Source organism: Lissotriton helveticus, chromosome 6 (assembly GCF_964261635.1).
Source record: "Lissotriton helveticus chromosome 6, aLisHel1.1, whole genome shotgun sequence".
Classification (NCBI taxonomy): Eukaryota; Metazoa; Chordata; class Amphibia; order Caudata; family Salamandridae; genus Lissotriton; species Lissotriton helveticus.
Window position 1 is genome coordinate 348,740,728 of NC_136067.1, and position 22,039 is coordinate 348,762,766.

At 43.8% G+C, this 22,039-nt stretch overlaps 1 protein-coding gene across 1 annotated transcript in view; it reads right to left on the reverse strand.

The window, feature by feature from the left end:
• LOC144762302 (extracellular calcium-sensing receptor-like) overlaps positions 1 to 22,039 on the reverse strand; it is a 131,875-nt gene that overhangs the window by 89,704 nt on the left and 20,132 nt on the right. The window contains exon 2 of the mRNA XM_078647450.1: positions 8,767 to 9,609. Within this exon, the coding sequence (XP_078503576.1) occupies positions 8,767 to 9,609 (843 nt within the window). The remainder of the gene's footprint in view (positions 1 to 8,766; positions 9,610 to 22,039) is intronic.

The window sequence follows — 22,039 nt, forward strand, 5'->3', positions numbered from 1 at the left end:
ACCACTCCGTCAACACTTGCAGGCAATAATACCGCAGCGTGCTACTGCCACCGATGGATCTCCAACTGCGACGACACCCTGGTACCCCTCAAGAAAATACCAGGCAAAATCTAGCACCACGTTGCACCGTATTAACAAAGTGATGTATGTAGGCGTATGTGTGACCTTGTGAAGCCCTGTGCCACACCATATCTGCATCAGGTATAATGTATGCAGGGTGTGTGTTCCCACGTGACAAGGCCTCATAGGAGTGGCACAGTGAAATCCATCAGATTTCACTGCCACAATTGTACCCTGATGGCAGGCATAAGGGTAACGCAGTGCCCCATGGATAGGCTGGCCTCATGCATTGCTGGAGTTGTGTCATGCTTATGAAACAGCTGCAGCAATGCGTGACTTTAGCGCAGACAGATGCATCAGGATTCCAGACTTATCTGTCATTGCTTGTGTCATGAAGTGCTCTCCACTGAATACAGCGCATACATGGTGTCACAAGAAGGGCGCAGTGAAAAGTGTTGCAACGCTGTCTTGTCGCAGCGCTGCAACACTTTTCATGACAGAGGCCCAGGAATGCGAAAGAACTTATTGATGGTGCACCTCTTGCCCTGTAGTTTTTTTGTTGGGCAGGGCAGCAACATTGCGTGCAGCGGGATGTATGACATTACAACGCATGCATTTACATCACATGCCTTTACAACGTAAGTATTACAACGCAGTCCATTACAACGCATAGTGCTTTGGGTGCTGGATAGTGAATAGTTTAATTTACTATTCCAACTCCAGTCCCCGTGGACACTAGGGAAGGTCATTGGATAGTAAATTAACCTATTCCCTATCCTAGAGCGCCCCCCCAGAGCAATGCGTTGTAATAGTTTGCGTTGTAATGGTTGCGTTGTAAAGGCTCTGCGATGTAAAAGTTGCGTTGTAAGTGTTGTTCACCCGTGCAGGCGCTGTCCAGCACCAAATTCTGCTGAAATGAGGCCCCAAATGTTTTCTCCATTTTTAAGACCAGCTTTTTCTGGTCTTAGAAAACTGCCTCTAACTGCAGTTAGAGGCAGTATTTTTGGTTCTCCTACCTTCAAGAGTTCCCTTGTAAATATCACAAAGTGGGGTTAGCGGCTGTTTTTGCATGGGAACGCCTCCTTTGCATGTCATTGTTGCTAACGGAAGTGGTGATCTTTTCTATCGATGGTTTCAATGGAAAACGGCGGCTAACAATGGTTAGCCACAGCTTGTACATATGGCGATGAAAATAATGCAGAAGAAACCATCGGAAAAGTGCTGCAAAGGCGGCGTTAACTCCTTGTACATATGCCCCACTGTGTGATAATAATGTTTGGGGGTGGCCGCTCAGGCAGTCCCAACTTTTTTCTTTTCTCACAAAGAGCAGAAGCAAAGTTGTGTTCCCTACCCGAGAGAATGCTGGCAGAGAATTACATTTAGTTTCCCTGCCTGCACTCCCCTGGGCAGAGAACACAAGTGTCTTGTGGGATGGTGTTGCCTGGGATACTCCTCTCATCGGACCAAGGCAGATGCGGTCTCCAAAGCTGTTGTACTGCTCAGAAAGGGGGCCTGTTTGCCCTCCCCCAACCCCAAAAAGATGAAAACAGGCATTATCCATCCTCACCATCAGCATGTAGACCAAACCCCCACTACCATCAGAGACTGAATCAGGGATGCTAGCATATTCAAGGCTCCATTGCTCTTTAGTTGTGGTCTGCCCTCTTCCAATATCAATACCTGTAAGCATGCATATATTGACGATCGCTGCATTCCTGTGTAAGAGAACTCAGCAAGGATAGTTTTCTCATCCGGGATGCACATGCCATTGTGCTGCATTCTTTGTAAACATCTCCACCTTCGGTGCAGACCAGTTGCTTGGAATCAAAGATAATCATTTTGTGCCATCGAAGTGCAGGGAGAAGCTGAAAAACACTTCTCCTGGGAGATGGCTTCTTCTCACATTTGCATAGTAGACTGAGGGAATTTTCTTTGTGATGTTTCTGTTTCTCAGCTTTGTTGACTACAACAACTGTTTTCCTGACAGCATTATCAGACAGTCTTATCTGATATTTATTTGAGGCAGCAGTGCTGAGTTCAGCAGCGTACTGCATGGTGCTTTTTTGCTAGATATTTCTGCAGACATGCTCCGCCAGCGCAAACTTCAAAATCATATTCATGAAGTCATGCAAAGCCACTTTGCTTGGCTTTGAATTGCCTTATAGATATCTAGTAAGGCAAGGCAATGAGAATCTGTGTGTTGCCTTACGTTGCGCTAAGGAGGCATTCCATGGGTGTTCGGGTGGGTGATCCCACACAATATCCATGGATTTTGATGGTTCTCCAGTTTTAAAAAAAACATGTAAACCAATGAATTCGCCAAAACCTTAGGCCTACAGGGGGAGACACAGCGACGAGAAATATCTTTATTTCTCCTCGCTTCATTCTGCAGCACATATAGGAAGACGTAAAGTGCTCCCAGGATTGTTTTTCTGCATGAAGGTGTACCTTCCTACCCAAAAACATTCCTGTTGACAACGCATGCACTCTTGCACCACGGTCCAAGGGTGCTTAAGTTGGAGCTACAAAAGGGGGTGGTGATGGACGCAGCATCTGAATCAATCAAACACTCACACCCAGTCAAAAGATCTGGGTTTAATCCATCACCGTTCTTTAGCCCAACATGGCTTGGCAGTTCGGGCTGGACTGTTCCCATGAGGCACAGGGTCAGACTGATTTGCATATAGCCATGTCTGAAATGGGGTGGCTGAGTGGGCTAAAGAATGGTGATGGATTAAACCCAGATCAGTTGACTGGGGGTGAGTGTTTGATTTGCTCAAACGCTCCGTCCATCGTCCCCTTTTGTATCGCTAAGTTGGAGCTAGGCTGCCAAAACGGCACCAGCTCTAGAGGAATCAACAGGAATTCACTGTATTGGATAAATGAGGTGCATTCCTGCCCTTTCACTTTGATGTAGGGCAGCGCAGCAAAATGACTTGCTGTGCTGCCCTACGCCAAAACTCCATAAATGAGCCCAAATGTTTACAAAATATGTTATGTCCTGAAGCATCGCAAGACTTGCAATCTTGTGGGCGTATGGTCTAAACCCTTGGATTGAACTACAATATGTACATTCCAATTCATATTCCACTGTATGTTGAAGTTTCAGAATAGGGGGAGATTTACACAAGTTTCCACTTTTTTCCATTGACCCTTTTTTTAGAGATTCGTTTTTTTTCTCTTGTCAGTGTGACACTGACGAAGATCTCAATTTCGTTTAAATGTTTTTAATTTTTGGTTACATGGCAATCAATTTTTCACATTTACATTACCTGTTCTTTTCAGCTGCTCATTGGATGGTTAGTGCAGGTGTCAACGGAAACAGAAGAAGTGGCAATGCCTGATCTACAGTGCCAGCTCAGAACCTTAAATGCTGATTTCAGAAGGTAGACTGCCATATCATTGATCTTTCAATCTTACCTGATGTGCTGAACTTAATGCAGTAAGTATGCATGTGATTCTTTATTTTGTCCAAAATGGCAGATATTGGTCAATGTCCTGTCCAAATTCTCCAAGGATCTGGGCATATCTTCTTGGTGGAGCAAGAAGGTGTTAATATGCACCCCTCAACCGGTGTCATGTTACCCTTTATGTAAATGTTATGGTTATCTGCGTTGAAGGAAAGTCTCACCTACCATTGACAGGTCTCAATAGAGTTCAGCTAGATAAAGGCAGAGTGGGTTCTGGTCATTAGTATTACAGCGATGTTACAAATAGTTAATTTTATTTGGTTTCATTTGCCATATATAGTGTAAATATGTGCACCACCCAAAAACTCAACTAAATGAATAAATTACACCAATTTCTACGTAAATGATGGAGCCCTCTACATGTCTTCCAACATCATAATTACAATACATAAGACCATACATACTCTGTTTATTTACACCTTTTGTATAGCCCCCGTGATAGCCATCTTGCACATTTTCATTGTCATGACTATTTGAATATTTTACGAACGATTGGGAGACCCACAACCAAAATCTACAACCGGTTATCACGTCAGGTCTTCAATCTGTTTTAGGATGACGTCTTGTCTTTTTTATTATTTTTTTGCTTTGATGTAATGCTTTTAACTTCTCTTTAGTAAGGTGTTTACACTTTGTTGACTTATGTTTTTATATTGCTCAACTTTTGAAAGTATCTAAAATGTATCTTTTTTGTATGGATTTGATTTGTTGTAATGGCTGTGCCCTAAATAAACAATTACTTACTTACTCATAAAATATATTGTCTTTTTTCTTCCCAGGCAAACAAAACAGAGGGGCATATTACCAAGCAATAGCGATAATTATCGCTATTGCTTGGTTAGAGACAAAAATGTATCGCCTACCTGCGGCGATTTTTATCGCAGATAAAACTTGGTATTACCAAGGTTTATCGCAAATGTGATAAAAATCGGCCGCAATGCATGAATATCGCAGAAAAGTCAGCGATATTCATGCATTACCGAGTGAATGCTCTTAGCCATGTTATCCACCTCTCATTGGATAACATGCCTAAGAACTGCTCAGGGCAGGTGTTAGCTTTTGGAGATAATCCCGCTTAGCGCGAATATCTCCAAAAGTTGGTAATAGGAGATAGCGATGTTAGCGACTGTTTCCAGTCGCTAACATCTTGGCACGCCCACTTTGCATGTCATTAGTGATAAATTTCTCTGACATGCAAAGTGGGGCCCAAGATGGTCGCTATCTCCTACTAGCTGTCGCTAACTGGTGTTAGCGACAGCTAGGTAATAGGGAGATAATTTTATCTCCGCTTTCTTGGCTTTTAAAGCCAAAAAAGCGGAGATAAACCCCCTTGATAATATGCCCCAGAGTTTTATACCCCAAGCAACTGTGAAAAAGGAATAATCAATGATCATCTAACTGTTATATTGCAGTTATAGTCAATGTATTTCAAATATCCTTCTTGGAGTTGCTCACTTTAAAAGCCAAGAAAGCGGATATAAAATGATCTCCTTATTACCTAGCTGTCGCTAACACCAGTTAGCGACAGTTAGTAGGAGATAGGGACCATCTTGGGCCCCACTTTGCATGTCAGAGATATTTATCACTAATGACATGCAAAGTGGCCGTGCCAAGATGTTAGCGACTGGAAACAGTCGCTAACATCGCTATCTCCTATTACCAACATTTGAAGATATTCGCGCTAAGCGTAAATATTTCCAAAAGCTAACACCTGCCCTGAGCAATTCTTAGCCATATTATCCAATGGGAGGTGGATAACATGGCTAAGAGCATTAGCTCGGTAATGCATGAATATCGCTGACTTTACAGTGATATTCATGCATTTCGGCCGATTTTTATCGCTTAGGAGATAAACCTTGATAATAGCAAGGCTCCTAAGCGATAAAAATCGCCGCGACACGGCGATAAAATTATTGCCGCTAAGCCATCATAGCGATAATTATCGCTAGTTGTTGGTAATATGCCCCTCGATTTCCTACAGGATGGATATGTCAAAGAAGACCTGACTCCCATAGCATATGTTTGCCACCTCGCCATTAGGTTTACGGCAGCCCAATCTATTCAAAGATTTGGGGGCATAACATAGGAAAGAGTCAGTTTTGAGTTGTGATTACCATTATTAAACACTTTTTTCACCTGGCTTTCGTTCCCTAAACTATTGTATCCTGAACCCCAAAATTTGGATTTGCGTTGGGGACAAAGAGATAATGATTTTTACGGAGTTTCTTTTCTCTGAGTTAGCATTTCAACCTCTGTGCCCTACATAGAATTCAATTGTTCTAAACACTAACCTATATTATACCAACAATAGTTCAGGGAGGAAACTTTGTAAGGAAACACAAATTATTCTCATAACACAACAGAAGCATAAAAAACAGTGGAATACGGAACCCAGGTAGGACCAAGGACCAAGGACCAAGTACCTGTCCCCAAGCATCTGGTTACCCACATTTTTTGTAGGACAACAAGGCCGAGGGAGAGGCAGGGGGAAGAGCAGACGCCAACAATGTAATGTTCCACCAGGAGAGAGCTAGACATGCAGGAGTATCAGTGCGGTCCCCCAAATAATAAGTGCATCTAATTTTGATACTGATCCTGCCCTGATTCCCAATTTTTTATTTGTCTGAACGTGTCCTCTCTTCGGCAGAATAACACCACTACGTAAGGGCCCGAGCTTTGTGTCTACAGAGTAGGTCATCAAACAGATATGTAAGCGAGTAAAGATGGGCACGTTCAGATGATGCAGAATAGGTTGAAATGTCATTGAATTCTGAGATGTGACAGGCTCAGCATCTATCAAGGTTTAAACACACTGAGGAAGGTAAATCTGTAGTTTTACATTGAAGTGATTATATCGTTTGTGTCTCAATTTACCTTCTGCTGATTATGTTTTATTAGATATCAGTTGGATTGGGCATATGTCCTCTCTATCAAATGGATTTCTTATATTCCGAATACAGTTGTGATGCTCTCTTTTTATGGATTTCTTTTTTTTTTTAGATGTATCTGCTGGTTCTGACACAACACCTGATGAGATTATCCCTTTATGAGTTTGTCTCTAGTTTTGTGTTGATAAGCAGTGCCTGCAGTGTTCCAGGCTTCTCACATTCAGCATTGCCACTTTTTGTTTTCTTGAGGCATATACAAATACCCTTGTCAGACTACATTACACAACTAACCCGCATACATAGAATTTTATTTATGCATGCCCATTGTTCATTTGCAGTGTTGTTAATATAAATCGGGATACCGTTGCGGTCCGGGCTGCGGTCCTTTGTCTTTAAAGTCAATTGGAAGTCTTTTAAGGGTGCAGTAGAGCACTCCGCACATAGCTGGTAGTGTATTTGGAGCCAAGCATGTGCAACGCCCCCTGGTTGTGAGTTCGGCAATAAATTTAGTTAAAAAAAAAATGAAGACAGGGCAGCAGATTTACAAGCCCCCTGCACCACCAGTACGTCACTTTTTGTGACGTACTGGTGGCGTATTTTACTGCTCCATATTTACAAGTACAGGAAAATCCCCCCTGGATGGCTTTTCCTGTCCTTGTAAATATGGCCCCTTTACATGCCGCACTTTATGTGAAAGGGGCGTTCTATGGGTGTTGCTGTGGGTGTTCCCAAGCAAAACCCATGGAACCAGACACATTTCTAGATTTACGAGGTATCGTTAATCTGATGATGCATCTGAATGCTAGACCTCCCCAGGGGAGGCATAGGGAAGCGCAACAAGGAGAAATGTTTTAATTTCTCCTCGTTTTTTCCACTTCAATACGTGCTGCATTATACAGCATGCATGGAAATCGAAAAATGCCTGTAGTGACTGTTTTTGTGCAGGAGGGTGCCCCTTCCTGCACAAAAACAATCTCCCCAGGACGCAGGCACCCTTGCACCATTGTGCAAGGGTGCCTGCATCGGCGCATGGCAGCTGTTTGTGCGCCAGCGCAGGGGAGAACATATTAATGTGACATATTATTGTAAATATGTTGTATTCCTGTGCTTTGGAAGTGCCACAGCATGGTGCAGCCAAAGAGCTTCTGTTGCCACACAGCTGCACTTCCTAGTAAAGCTGCCCCAGGTTTTTTTACTGCAGGGGAGGATGTTGCCTCTGTGTACATTGCTCCGCACCGTGTACATCAATTGCAATCAACAGAACCTTTTCAAATATACTATAGTTTGCTATACACCAAATCTGTTCTCTATATTTCTCAGCCCGGTAGTGAGAGGCTGTTCGTAGTATATTTAATAGAAGTTTTCATTGTAGGTACTCCTGAGAATTGTATTGAAGATTCCTTTTCGGTGGATGGGTTTTCTATTCTTTGAAGTAGGTGTGCTTGCCCTTAGTTTCTTATAAGTACACGTACATTCCCCTAACCTTTTTAAAATCTGATATTGCTGAGATTGATTTTCCTCTTTCTTTATTTAAATTCTTGCAGCACTCTTTTTCATTTGTTTACTAAACCTAGAGGTTGGTGATGGTTTTCATTTATTATTGTACCTTAATTTGGTTTTGTATGGCACATGGTTGTTTGGTCTTATGTTATTGCTTATTAACTTTTATTCAAACATATTTGGTACCCCTTTAAATTCCTTTGTTTTTAATTATAGATTGTTTCAGACGGTTGCTATTATTGTTTCTTGTTCTGATGATGACCTTTGAATTAGGAGATGGTCGAAACACCGTCGATGCCTTCCTTTGGCGAATTAGCAGGAGCATACATTGTATTCTGTACTGTCATTTGATGGACATTTTCATTTTAAGTTTACCTCTGCCAATGTTTTTTGTTTACAATGTATTTTGTGTATGTTATGTGTTTTGTGTAACCTCTTGAGCTCCAGTTTAATGTTGAACATGAGTTTTTTGTTATATGAATAATTTTCAATTATGAATGTTTTTTCATATATGTTTTGTGGGTACCTTATGTCAATGTTTTTTATGTATGTGTTTTACGATATGAAGAATTTGTGTTTCCTTACAAAGGTTTGTCCCTGAACCATTGTTGCTATAATATTGTTTTTTTGCCAGATGTTCTGTGGGATAGGGTTGCCCAGTGTGTTGTAACCCCTAATCACTAACCTTGGAACAACATCTTTCTTTTCCTTTCTGAGCAAACATTTCTTAAAACTTAAAAAATCTGCAATTATTAATGTATTTGTTTCTAATTTCCTTGATCTCAAATCAGACAACAGGGATAAGTTAACTTGTAACATTTGCAGAAAGAACAGAGTAGCCCACTTACCTGCCATGGCCGAAGGTTTTGAATGTTTCCGCATGTGCCCTTAATGAAAGGTCCTTCCTCCTGTTGGCACAACATCAGAGAGTGTAAGGCTTGAGCAAAGGCGTAGACTGCCAGGTAAGTGTGGTAAGTGTAACTCATGTCATCCTTCTCAAAAAACGACATGTCCACATCATCCAAGGTCTGATTCTCTGCACAAAACGTTGTCTTCCTCGTAGGATCTATGCTGTTGGCAGGTCCTGTCTCATTGAGGCTTCGCCATTTGCAGTTAAATAGCTTCTCCCAGAATATCTTAATGAAAATATCATCTGGCAGTTTGGAGGGATGGAGCAAGTGGAGAATCTCAACAAATCCTGGCATGTCCATGGCATGGGGGGAGAGTGCGATGGATCCATTGAATATTCTCCAGGCTTCCTTTCTGAAGAGCCCGGGGGTCAGCGTGAAGGACTCTGAGAATACCAACACTTTGTCTGTTACATTCTGTGAAGCGAGGGTCTCCAGAAACATCTTGGTGTGAACTTCAGGACTGTTAATAATTATTACCTTGACCTGTAAGCTGCGGATCATTTCTATCACTCTGTGAATCTTCTCAGTGGAGTAGCTCAAATGTATTTTTTCCATGAATGCCACACAGCCACCATTTCTCTCAATCTCTTTCTTTATGTCCTGACCTCCCTGCACACCAACATCATCATCCGAAGCGACCACTGCAGCCCACGTCCAGCCAAAATGTTTCATTAGGCGTGCCAGGGCAATGATCTGTAATGAGTTGGCAGGGACAGTGCGCATGAAGGAAGGGAACTGCAGCTTGTCACTGAGTGTTGAGAGTGAAGAGCCATAGCTGATCTGCACAAAAAGTTGAAGATGAGCACACCCATGTAAGATACAAAACGTCTGTTACTATAGGGGATGATAGTCGAGCAAATCGCGGCAAGATAATATGATGAAATTGTTAACTTAAATTTCCAGCTGAGATATTGAGCATTTTCTAAAACAAAACTTCGAAAGAATCCTGTGAGACATTGTAGGTTTTACCATCTGCCCTCACAAACCAAGGAGCATATTACCTTGGAGTTGCGATAAATATCGCAAAGTGCGGTTAACTCTTTTATTCTTATCGCCGACTATTGCTGGATTTAATGGCCGAGATATTGTTATATTATCAACGATTATCTCGTGGGCCATAAGAAATCCAGCGATAGCGAGTTTTCCATGGAACATCGCTGGTTTTCCAGATATGTTCCATGGAAAACGGCGATAGGCTTGATAATAAGGCCCTGTCTGTGGCCTTAGCCGCACAATCCACCCCCCGTGTTAGGTATGCCTTAGTCAGGAATTTAACAGATGTTAAATTCCTGCTTTAAGGCAGAGTTAGCGCAATTACAATTGTCGCTGCAACTCGTTGGTAATATCACAAAGCTGCCTTTGCGATATTTACCTGTGTTGTTTCGACAGCAATGCCTACATTGCATCTCATTAGCGATGCAATGGTAGGCGTGCATGAAACGGGCGCTAAGTAAGAAAAACACTCGCTAGCGTGTCCTTGATGATGTTGCGATATAATTATCGCCGCTTTTCACCCGAAAACGGATGCTAAAGCGACGATAATTATATCGCCAGCGCTTGATAATATGTCCCCAGGTCACACCTAACAGGTGAACCAGACATGGCAGGGATGTTTAATATAGTGAACTATTTGGGATAGAAATGTTTTGGGGCAACAGTACACTACACATACAAGAGTAATCCCTCTGAAACTTGCTTAATCAAACCCCCTGCCTTAAACAACATTCTTAAATTTCCAGAGGGGCCTGAAAAATTCCCTTGGTCGTCGTAGCCTTGAGGTCACTCTAAAGGTAATGCAGAAGTAGCTTGCAAACTTGCAGTCTCTGCGACAGAGCTCCTGAATTCTCGATGGTCACACACACAAGGTGCTCAGTCGCGGCCTAAGGGCAGTGACTGTGCAACATGAAAACAATACATAAAGTAACAGAACAATACTTAGACTGTGCAGCAGCATGTCGGAAATATAATTAGTAACATTCACTAGAAGCTGATTTAATGAATCAGTATTTTCACGCTCACAAGTGCACACAAATAAGCACTCTCTTCTCTGCATAGGATACAATATAGTCAGTTCCAACGGAAATTATACTTTTGTCCCATAATTATGGATTTGCCCCATCATCCATCACCCTTTTATTGTGGTGGTGGGGGGGGTCAAAATGGCTTTCTACTCAATAATTACTTTTCCATCAAGTACGAAAACGTATGTTATATATTTATGCACAAGTACCTCAGTGTTGTCTCTCAGAAGAGCAAGATTCTTTGTCATCCAATTATTATCCATTCCTTAAGCGCAGAATAATCTTCAGCACTGATTGTGTTTTTTGTAATGTCCTCCAGGAAATAAGGAAGACAGTTTTCCCACATGCCACAATGGTGCACAGGCAATAGAGCCTTGGTTACCTTACCTCACCACTGTTTTATTCCAGGAATTGTTTAAATGTCCGATTAAGCATGGTCCAGCCTGGAGGTGTGGCCACAACAAAGGATTAAATAATCTTGAGTGCTCTCATGTATTCATTCTCTGTAAGGTTCCTGGATGATGAATTGTATTTGTAAGCTCCTGACTGATGGAATATATGCTTATCTCCTTGTCTTGAATCAGCTGGATTTTTTAACTCGGAAATGTGTTCTTTTACCTGCACCGAGGAAACTTTCATTGTGACCTACAGAAGACTCTGGCAGATCACCTCTGGTGCCTCATACCCCTCCATTCGGTGTACCCCAACCTCCTAGTTTTTGGTGGCTTTGAAGCTGAGAGAAATAAGTCCTCCTTCAGTGAATCGGGCTGTTTTTTTCCTGAGGTCTATGGTTGGGTTACCCTTTCAGCATTACTTGTAGTGGAAGTGAAAGATGTATGAGTATGTTTATTCACAGTTTAACCCTGTACTCTTTAGCTTTACATATTTTGTAAAACAAGCAACAAATGTTGAGGAGAAGCGCTCAAACATTTCCTTGGCCTGTGCTATACTTTACGCCTATTAATCTTGTGCTTTGTGGTTCTGTACTTGTAGGGATTCGTGCTTATTAGCTCAGCTCTATACATGTCCTTAGGGTGCCTATGTCTTACATATTAACAGTCCCACCTTAGTGCTATATTGATTGTCACAGCTTTAGTTTCCTCTATGTGTTATTGAGAGGTGTCAGATCTCACTATCGAAGAGATGAGAGGGAAGCTGTAGATGCTTGCATAGATCAGGTTTACCAGGAAAGTCACCTGTCACAGTTGGTGTCCTGCTTCTGACTAGTGAAGCACTCCTGGTGCAACTGCCCTGAAGCACCAAGAGGCTGAAGTGTTGGGGTGGAACCACTTTGGGGCCACCAGGGTACCACCAGGAAGCAGGGACGATGAGCGTGGAGGAATACTCAGTGTGTGACTTATAGCAAGCCGCTCCATACCCCGGGCACAGATCTTTGTGTTTTTGTGGGTATTCTGCTTGGCATGCACATTTGAGTGTACTTTGTTTGTCTGAGAAGATATATGTTACAGTCAATCACATTTATTTTTTGGGGGAGGGTCTATTCATTGCCCCTGAAGGATTCTGTTACAGGTGAATCTCAGCAGAGATCTTCATGTTATGACTGTATATTCTTGCTGTTTGTTTGTCCTGTGTGCTGGACACTGATATTAGCGGATCATAAGCAACCTCATAAATGAGCAGCTGAATCCTGAGAGGAGACAACCTGAACTTCCTCTCATTGCCAAGGGCCTATCTGGTGGGTCAATGGGGAAGTGGGGGGGGGCATCAGCACCAAATCACTTGCCTCCAAATGTATTAGCTTATAATAAGACATACTATTGGGTCACTAAACTCGAAATCCTGCCAATCCAAAATATATTCAGATTGAGAACATATCTGTTTCAACCCTGCACCCTAAATAGCATGAGATCTTCATATGTTGGGCAAATATATATATAATTTTAAATGGATAACAGTGAATTACAGGAATGTTTTTCACCGAGTGGCTCTGAGTGACATCAAATAGACAACAAGAGCAAAGACAGCATGCTGGCATGAAATATTAACCTTCCAGCAATCACATTCATGGAGTAAAAAACACGCCTCAAATATAATGTAGCATCTCACACAGCTTATGTTACTGTTACTACCAATTGTTTACCATGAAATTGTCGTGCACTCCTCTGGTCCCAATGGTGGAGATGATACTGGAGCCGATGACGGATCTCCTATCTCTCCAGAGGACAGCACTTGTCTAGGAATCAAAACCTTAGAACACACACAGTTCCTCAGTGGGAAGAGGGGTTGGGATACAACAAGCAAAGAGTGACTTGCGGTATTGGATCTGCGCTGTGGCTGTGCGACACAGCATAACAGAATCTATCACTTCTATGACCTTCTACGGTTATGAGGTAGATGTGCCCTGGATCAGAACTTCTGTTTTTGCGATGACTCAATGCACTGGAAATATTAAGAGGAGGCAGTTTCTGTACACCAAGAGGTCTCTAAATAGAGTGACCATACATTGACTTCAGCGATATGCACTTCCAGGTTTTATCAGCAGCACAACATGAGAGCAGAATAATCAAAATCACAGACTGGAGTTTTGGACTTAAACTCAGAACACACAATTTGGTACAAGATTCATAGATTTAGTAATGATTCTGAAGTGATTTCTCTGGGCACTACTGCTCATCAGAGAAACATGGAGCTCAAGTCTTTAACCGCATGCGCGCTAGCGGTTTTCCCGCTGTGCGCTGTGTTTTTTTAAAAGCCGCGTTACACGACGAGCTAAGCTCGTCATGAGCGTACGAGCGTCGTCACTCATGACGATCTGAGCTTGTCATGAGCGCCAAAGTGTTTAAGCCTTCCGTGAAACAGCTTTAGCTCTGAGGTTGTAGGGTCTGAAGTATAAACACACAAGAGGCGCTGAAGCAAATCACAGAGAGGACATGGAGGAAAAGTCTATAATCTATGAAGATGGAAATACTTGGCCCTGTTTACTTTTATAGGAGGTAATGTGCACACTAATCTGATATCATGTACTTAGCCTAGTTCTTCCACTTGACTGAAATTCGAAGATCACAAGGCTTAGACTCAGGGAGTCACAGGGGTCCAGAGTAGCTGTGCACGAGGGAGCGAGGAGGAAGATGTCAAGGGAGCTTATGCCATAGGAACCACCAGTTTGGATAGACTAGAAGGAAACAAGAGCGCTTCATAGTTCCGGCAGGATTCTTCAGATGACAGGGAAGGGTGAAGCTTGTTCTAAAGGGAGCGAGGCCAAGCCACAATTCAGGTTTGGGTGGGGTTTATATACCCTCTCAAAGGCACAATAGATGTAGTTAGAGCACGTGTTGCAGTGGGGCACATGGCCGTTTGGAAGGTTTTTGTACCTTGGGATAACCACATGTTGGTAAAGTACACTCTCTTTGGCCTTACAGAACAGGCAGGTGGAACTTGCTGATCAGAACCAAATAACAGGACACAAATGTATTGTTTTCACTCGAACGTGCATAATAGAAAACAACACCAAGGCCCCAGTAACAGTAAGAGCAAGTCTTGCCATTTAGCTCATTGGATTCTGGGGAAGCTTGCAGGGATTCAATGGAAACCCACACCAAGGCTAATAAAAGTGCGAGCAGTTAATCCAGTGGTTCACAGGATTTGGGGAAATACTTGCAGGGGTTCAAGTGCAATGGAATTATGGGTGCTAAGGAAGCATTGGTCATGAGGGTGCTGGAGGACCATCAGTCAAGAGGGTGCTGGAGGAACATCAGTTATGAGGGTGTTGGAGTATATCAGTTATGAGGGTGCTGGGGGAACATTGGTCATGAGGATGCTGGTAGAAACATCAGTCATGATGTTGTTGGGAGTTAACATCAGTTATAATATCATAGTGTCCCATAAAATTGGGGAGAGGATTTGGCCTAACGGCTAAGGCGCTCGACCTCAGACCTGGGGATCTGGGTTCGAGCCTCGGTAACGACCCAAAAAACCTCCTGTGATTCTGGGCAAATCACTTAATCTCCCCGTGCCTAAAATGAAAGCGCTCTGATACCTGATTCGGTTCGGGTCTAGTTTGCGCTAAATAAAAAACTCTGCAAAAAAAGCGCCATAGAGGTAAGGAAACATGAGCCCAACATGCTAGGTTCACTACACGGACAGCGCATGAGAGGGTTGTGACAGTTTCCCCCACAAGGAACCATCTACAGGGCATGGTTTATATGGGTGACGGGCATGGAAGGAATGAACATGGGGAGGTACATCAACATTGCTGGCTAGTTCCCAAGACTGCTCATCAGGACAATACCCTTTGCAAGCAATCAAGTACAACAAGTCTCAATTCTCATACTTAGAATTAAGGTTTATTTGCACTTCGAATCAAAGGACGGCTTCTGGGCAAATTGGCACTTCAAAAGAGACTCATGAAATACTGAATGAACGGGTAAATCTTCTGGTAACTGTAACTTTACAGCAACTGGGTTAATGATTCGTTCAATAAAAAAGGGACCCACATATCTGGGTTGTAGTTTATATGGTCCTTGTAATCGCAGGTGAATAAAAGAGACCAAACTTGATCTCCAACCTTGTTGTCTGGCTGTTGTTGTTGATGTCTGTCAGCATATGTTTCCACACTCAACTTAGCCTGATGTAAATGTGATGGAACCTTCTGTTGTGAATCAGCCAGACATATTACACAGTCTTGTATGGCAGATGCATTTTCAGAGTGCATTACAACATTTTTGGGCAACATACGAGAATGCATATCCATTAAACAATGGAAAGGAGAAACCCCAGTGGCTGAAATTCAGCGAAAGATAACAAGGAATCCCAACCCGTAGAAGAGTTCAAAATTCTAGTTTGCCCGCTTCACCTGCCCATCAGTTTGTGGTTGATGGGCAGATGAGAGTTGGGCATCAATGTCCAATGCTGTGCACAGACTGCATCAAAATTGGGAAATTAATTGTGGGTCCTATAGGAAATAATGACCGAAGGGAGTCAGTGCAACAGCACGACAATGGTCTAGACAGTGGGTATTTCTTTTACAGCAATAAAGTGCTCCATTATGGAAAAAATATTAACTGCCACCCAAATTGTAGTATAGCCATTTGAGTCGAGAAGGTCATTAATAAAGCCTATGCTGAAGATATGCTAAGGATGTGGGGGCACTGGCAAGGTTAATAAATATCCTGATGGGGCGGAATGGGATGCCTTGTTTTGAGAAAATATTGGGCAAGTGTGAAAGTAGACATGCACATCCTTGAACAATGTAGGCCACCAAAACCACAGCTAACAGTATGCTAATGTCTTTTGGATTCCTGGATGACCTGCTAATGGAGTATCATGACAACAGGTTAAGACTTCCTGCATTCATTATTTCATGAGGTAATATAAAGAGGTACCATGGAAAAGCACCTCGTAGTGTTTTTATGATAATCTTTTTTAGTCACCCAAGTGTTTATTTCTTCTTGATTCGTACTCCACCTGACTTTATCCAAGAAAGATTCCTGATCACAGAGCCCTACTATGTGTTTGTTGTCTACAATGTGCTGAGGGTTCTGATTTGTGTAACCCGATCTAGATAGTAGATCGCTCCTAATCTGTTCTGTGCCTGGCTGGTAGGTAATAACAAAAGGAAATTCACTAAAAAATATTAACCACATTACTTGTCTAGGGGTCAAGGCTTTCAAAGAACTGAGGAATTGGAGATTGCTATGATCAGTGATAAGGTGATAATATGCTGGGCCTTTATTAAGTAGTGTTGTCATTCTTGAAAGCCTAATTTAATTGCCAATAATTCTCCTTCGGCAATTGTGTATTTCCGTTCTGCTGGCAATAACGTTTTAGAAAAGAAGGCAACTGGGTGCATGTATTCTGTTGTGTTGTCGTGTTGTGATAAAATACCTCCCACAGCCAACTGGTAGGCATTCGTCTCCACAAAGTAAGGCTGTGTGGGTTATCGTGTTGTGATAAAATACCTCCCACGGCCAACTGGGAGGCATCCGTCTCCACAAAGCAAGGCTGCTTAGGGTCTGGATGTCTGAGTTCTAGGACTGTTGTAAATTTCTCCTTAATCATTTTAAAGGCATCATTGGCCTCCTGGGAACACTTAAAGAAACCTCCTATCGAAAGAGGCTAGTGATGGGACCTATAATGTCAGAAAAATGGGTGATTAATTGGTGGTAAAAGTTTGAAAAGCCCAGGAAGCCTTGTACCTCTTTTACCATGGTCAGTGCTGGCCAATGTAAGATTGCCTGGACCTTTTTTCTGTCCATGGTCAAATCCTATGGAGACAATATATCTCCCAGGAACTCAACAGACTGGATATGGAACGTGCATAAATCCAACTTGGCAAAAAAGACATGTTCTTGGGGCGTTGCAAGACTGCCCTTACAAGGTCTCTGTATTCAGTCATGTTTTAGTGAATAGATCAGGATGTTCTCAATGTATAGGACAACACAAATGTCCAGCTAATCTTGCAGGACCTCATTGATGAAGTACTGGAAGGCTGCTGAGGCATTACACAACCCAAATGGCATAACTGTCCATTCATAAAGTCTGAACTTAGTCCAAAATGTGGGCTACCATTCGTCATCCTCTTTTACATGTACGAGGTGGTATGCACCTCGTAAGTACAGTTTAGTGGACACCGTGGATTTCCGAACTTGATTTAACAAGTAGGAAATTAATGGTAATGGATATCTGTTTGTACGGTCACTTCGTTTAATGCATGCCTGCAAAACGCCGCCCCTCTTCAAAATCAAGAAGTGCGCCAATGGCACAGGAAATGTGGAATGTCACATAAACCCTAAGGCTAGCATGCCATCTAGATATTATTTTAAGTGTTCTGTCTCTGGCTCTGAGAGAGCATCAACATGACTGCAAGGTAGTGCCGCGCCTGGAAATAAGTCTATTTGGCAATCAAATTCCCTGTGGAGATGTAGTTTGCTGCCCTCTGTTCATCAAAGATGTTTTGAACGTCCTGATATTCTACTGGAAGCTTGGTCAAAGGGCCTGGTTTTAAGGCTGCACAAGTCTAGGGAGACAGAGCTCCATGTGCTTTATTATAGCAATCAGTCCGACAGTAAAAGAATCCCAAGATGAGAAGTTGGAGGGACAAGTCAATGACAGGGTAAGGGTCATGTCAATGACAGGGTTGTGCAGTTGAAGCCAAGGCATCCCTAAAATAACACTAAAAGTATGCCCATTCTCACATACTAAAAATAATGGAATATGTATATTTTGATTTACAATCATCCCAGAAGAGAGCCAGGAGCCATCCATGGCTCTGGCACATCTTTTCTAACCCATGTGATATGTAAATAACTAGCCAAGGCTAGATCTATGAAGTTTCCAGTAGCCCCTGAATCTACGAGCATTGGTAGCACCTGCCTCTGATGGGGTGAACTGATAAGGGTGACTGGTATTGTTAAATGTCATGGATCCTTATGTGAAGTATTAGCCAAGTAATACCGGGTCAGTTCAAGAACCGCACCCGACTGATTGACCCCTATGCCTGCCGGACTCTCTAGTGTTCCTGCACTTTATCAGATGTCATGCACTAATCTTCCAAATTCCCTTCAGTTTGGAGGAGTATTCTTGTGCAAAAGGCTCCACTTTACCGCAATACAAACACAGATTTAATTTCTTTCTATGTTTATTTTCCTCAGCGGTTAGAGGACCGTGCAAGCCCCCAATCTGCATGGGCTCTGTAGAATCTTGGGGCCAGGTGTACGGCCGTTTTTGGTGGTCACAAATGGGTGACTGCAAAAAAGCGTCCAGGCCTGTACAAACGCAATTTTGCGAGTGACTGACATGCAAAATAGCGTTTGAGACTCTCGCTATTAGGAAGGGGCCTCCCTTTCTAATAGCGAGTCTCAATGTAATGCACTGTTGATTTGTGACTGGATTTGTAGCCGCAAAACACTTGCAGTTTACCAACTACTTCAAATAGGTGGTAAACCACTCCCAAACGGGAAGGGGTCCACAGGGGACACCTTCCCCTTTGTGAGTGTCTGCGAAAATATTTTTTTTAAGCAGGCAGTGGTCCAAAGGACCACTGCCTGCCCTTAAAAAATGAAACTGAAAAGTTTTGTTTTTCTTTTTTAAATGCATCCTGTTTTTTTTAAGGAAAACGGGCTGCATTAAAAAAAAAACTGGTTTATTTAAAAAGGATCCACAGACATGGTGGTCTGCTGGCCCCAGCAGGCCTCCATCCCTGGGAGTGCTAGCCATTCTGAATGGGGTCGCAAATTGCGCTTGTCTCAAGAACATTAATGCAGCATGCAATAACACCTCGGCATCCGATGCCAATGTCGCAGTCAGAGAACTCCACACTGATATCTCCAACTGTGTATATGAGCTCACCCACTACGCTACACCAGCCAACAACGCACCAGGAAAGCTGCCTGGTTCACCACTGATCTACAAAAAGCCAGACACACCTGCAGATGCCTATAGAAGAACTGGAGAAACACCAAGACACCCGAAAACTACACCACCTACAAGGATGCCATGACTAACTACCACAAACAAAATCAGAACCACCAAGAGGTCCTTCATCTACAGCAACATCCTTGCCAACTCCAAGGAGCTCTTCACTGTCATCCAGGAATTCACCAACCCCCGCAGTGACGCCACACACATCACCCTGTCCCAGGACTTCTTCGACAAGCTCGGAACCTACTGCCACCTCTTCAACAACTTCACTGGCCATCCACCTAAAGCCACAGCCGACCCGCCTCCCAAACACACCAGCCAGCCCACCATCTCCACCTGGATGCCGATCACAGCCGAAGACACTGCCTCAACCATAAAGGCATCCACTCAGGGACGCCCACTGACCCCTGCCTTCCCCACATCTACCCCAGAGCCACCAGCTCCATTGCACCCGAACTACTACGCACCATCAACACCACCTTCGAAACAGGCCCCTTCCCAGATGACTGGAAATGCTCAGAAGTCAGGCCCCTACTCGAGAAGCCCACAGCTGACCCCACTGACCTCCCGAACTACTGGCCCATCTTGCTCTTTCCCTTCGTGGCCAAAGTTGCAGAGAAAACAGTCAACAGTGAACTGACACAATTCATCAAAGACAACGCCGTCCTCGTTCCATCCCAATCCGGATTCTGAAGCTACCACAGCACTGAGACTGCCCTACTCGTTGCCACAGACAACATCCGCACCATCCTGGAGCAAAGCCACTCTGCAGCCCTTATCCTACTCAAATATCAGCAGCCTTCGACACAGCACACTGATCGCCAGACTATACCACGCCGGCATACAAGAAACAGCCCTAGACTGGATCCGATCATTCCTCACCGGAAGATGCCAAAGAATCAGATTGCCACCCTTTCTCTCTGATCCCATGAAAATCACCTGCAGAGTCCCACAGGGGTCATCACTGAGCGTGACCCGCTTCACCATCTACATGCCCCCTACCGCCATCGTCCGACAACACAGCATCAACAATGTATCCTACGCCTATGACACTTAGCTCATCCTCTCCCTCACCAAAGAACCCACCACCGCCAGACTCAACTTCCAGAAAGGTGTCCAGGATGTCGCAGTCTGGATGACCAACAGCTGCCTAAAGCTCAACGCTGAGAAGACAGAAGTCCTCGTCCTTGGAACCACCCCCTCAGCATGGGACAACACCTGGTGGCCAACCACCCTCGGAAACCCACCAACTCCCTCAAACCATGCCAAAAACCTCAGCATTGTACTCAACTCATCCCTCTCCATGAACCGACAGGTCAAAGCCGTTGAATCCAACTACTTCAACACCCTCTGCATCCTCCTCAAGACCTTCAAGTGGATCCCACCTGAAACAAGGAAGATGGTCACCCACGCACTCATCACCAGCAGACTGGACAATGGAAATGCACTCTACGCCGGCATAAACAAGTCCCTACTCTGCAAACTCCAGATGATACAGAATACCACTACCAGACTCGTCCTTGGCATCCCCTGGCACGAACACATCAGCCAACACCTACGAAGGCTCCACTGGCTCCCCATAGAGAAAAGAGTCACCTTCAAAATCCTCACCCACACCTTCAAATGCCTACACAACATCGAACCCAAATACCTCAACGACAGAATCAACTTCCACGTACCGAAATAAAACCTTCAATCTTCTAACCTCGCACTGGCCAAAACCCTGTGCATCCCCAGAGCCAGAGCAGGCGGAAGATCCTTCTCTCACATAGCAGCCAAAACCTGGAACGAACTTCCGGCAGACATCAGGTGCACACTCTCCCTGAACACCTTCAGGAAGACCCTCAAGACCTGGCTCTTTGGCTAACAGAGTTGCGGACCCCCCCACCCTCAGTGCCTTGAGACCCTCACGGGTGAGTAGTGTGCGTTACGTTACGTTACGTTAAAAGCATTTTTACCGCGCACGTTCACCAAGCGGTTTCATGGCGCTCCTGACAAAACGGCAACTTGGGCGGAAGGTTTACTCAAATGCAGAGTGAAACAGAAGGGTTTTTAGTAGTCTGCGAAAGCAGTCGTAACTGGGACAGAGACAAAGCGCTAGAGGGAGGGAGTTCCAGGTGGAAGGGGCCATGGCAGAGAAACTCAGACCTCCATGCTTTTTCCGTCTAGTTTTGGGAACAACAAGTAAATTAAGAGATGCTGAGCGGAGATCTATGGAGGGAACATAACGGGTCAAGCAGGAGGAAATAAAGGCAGGGGCTAGATCTGATAAGGCTTTAAAGTTGGTACAGGCAAGCTTAAAAATGCAGCGTTTAGTAACAGGGAGCCAATGGAGGCTATGCAGAAGGGGGGTAACATGGTGATGTTTCGGCTGGTGGAAAATCAGGCGGGCTGCCTGGTTTTGTACCAGTTGTAGCCTGTGGAGGTGGAAAGCTGGAATCCCAACATATAGAGTGTTAGCATAGTCGAGTCTGGAGGTAATGAGAGCTAGAATGACTAGAATCAGGGCATCTCTGGTGAGGAACCTGCTGATTTTGCGGATCCTCCTTAAATAGAAAAAGCAGGATGAAGTGACTGCGTTGATTTGTGGCCTCATAGAGAGGTCGTCAGAGATGACCACCCCCAGGCTCTTCACAGTGCTAACAGGAGTGGGTGACACCCCTAGTGATGTAGGCCAAAAGGTGGAATTCCATGGATTGGTGGGACCTCCCACTAGTACAAGCTCTGTTTTAGTGGGGTTCAGTTTCAATTGGCTATGAAACATCCACTCTGCAATGTTAAGCATGGTAGACTGAAAAATAAAACGGGAG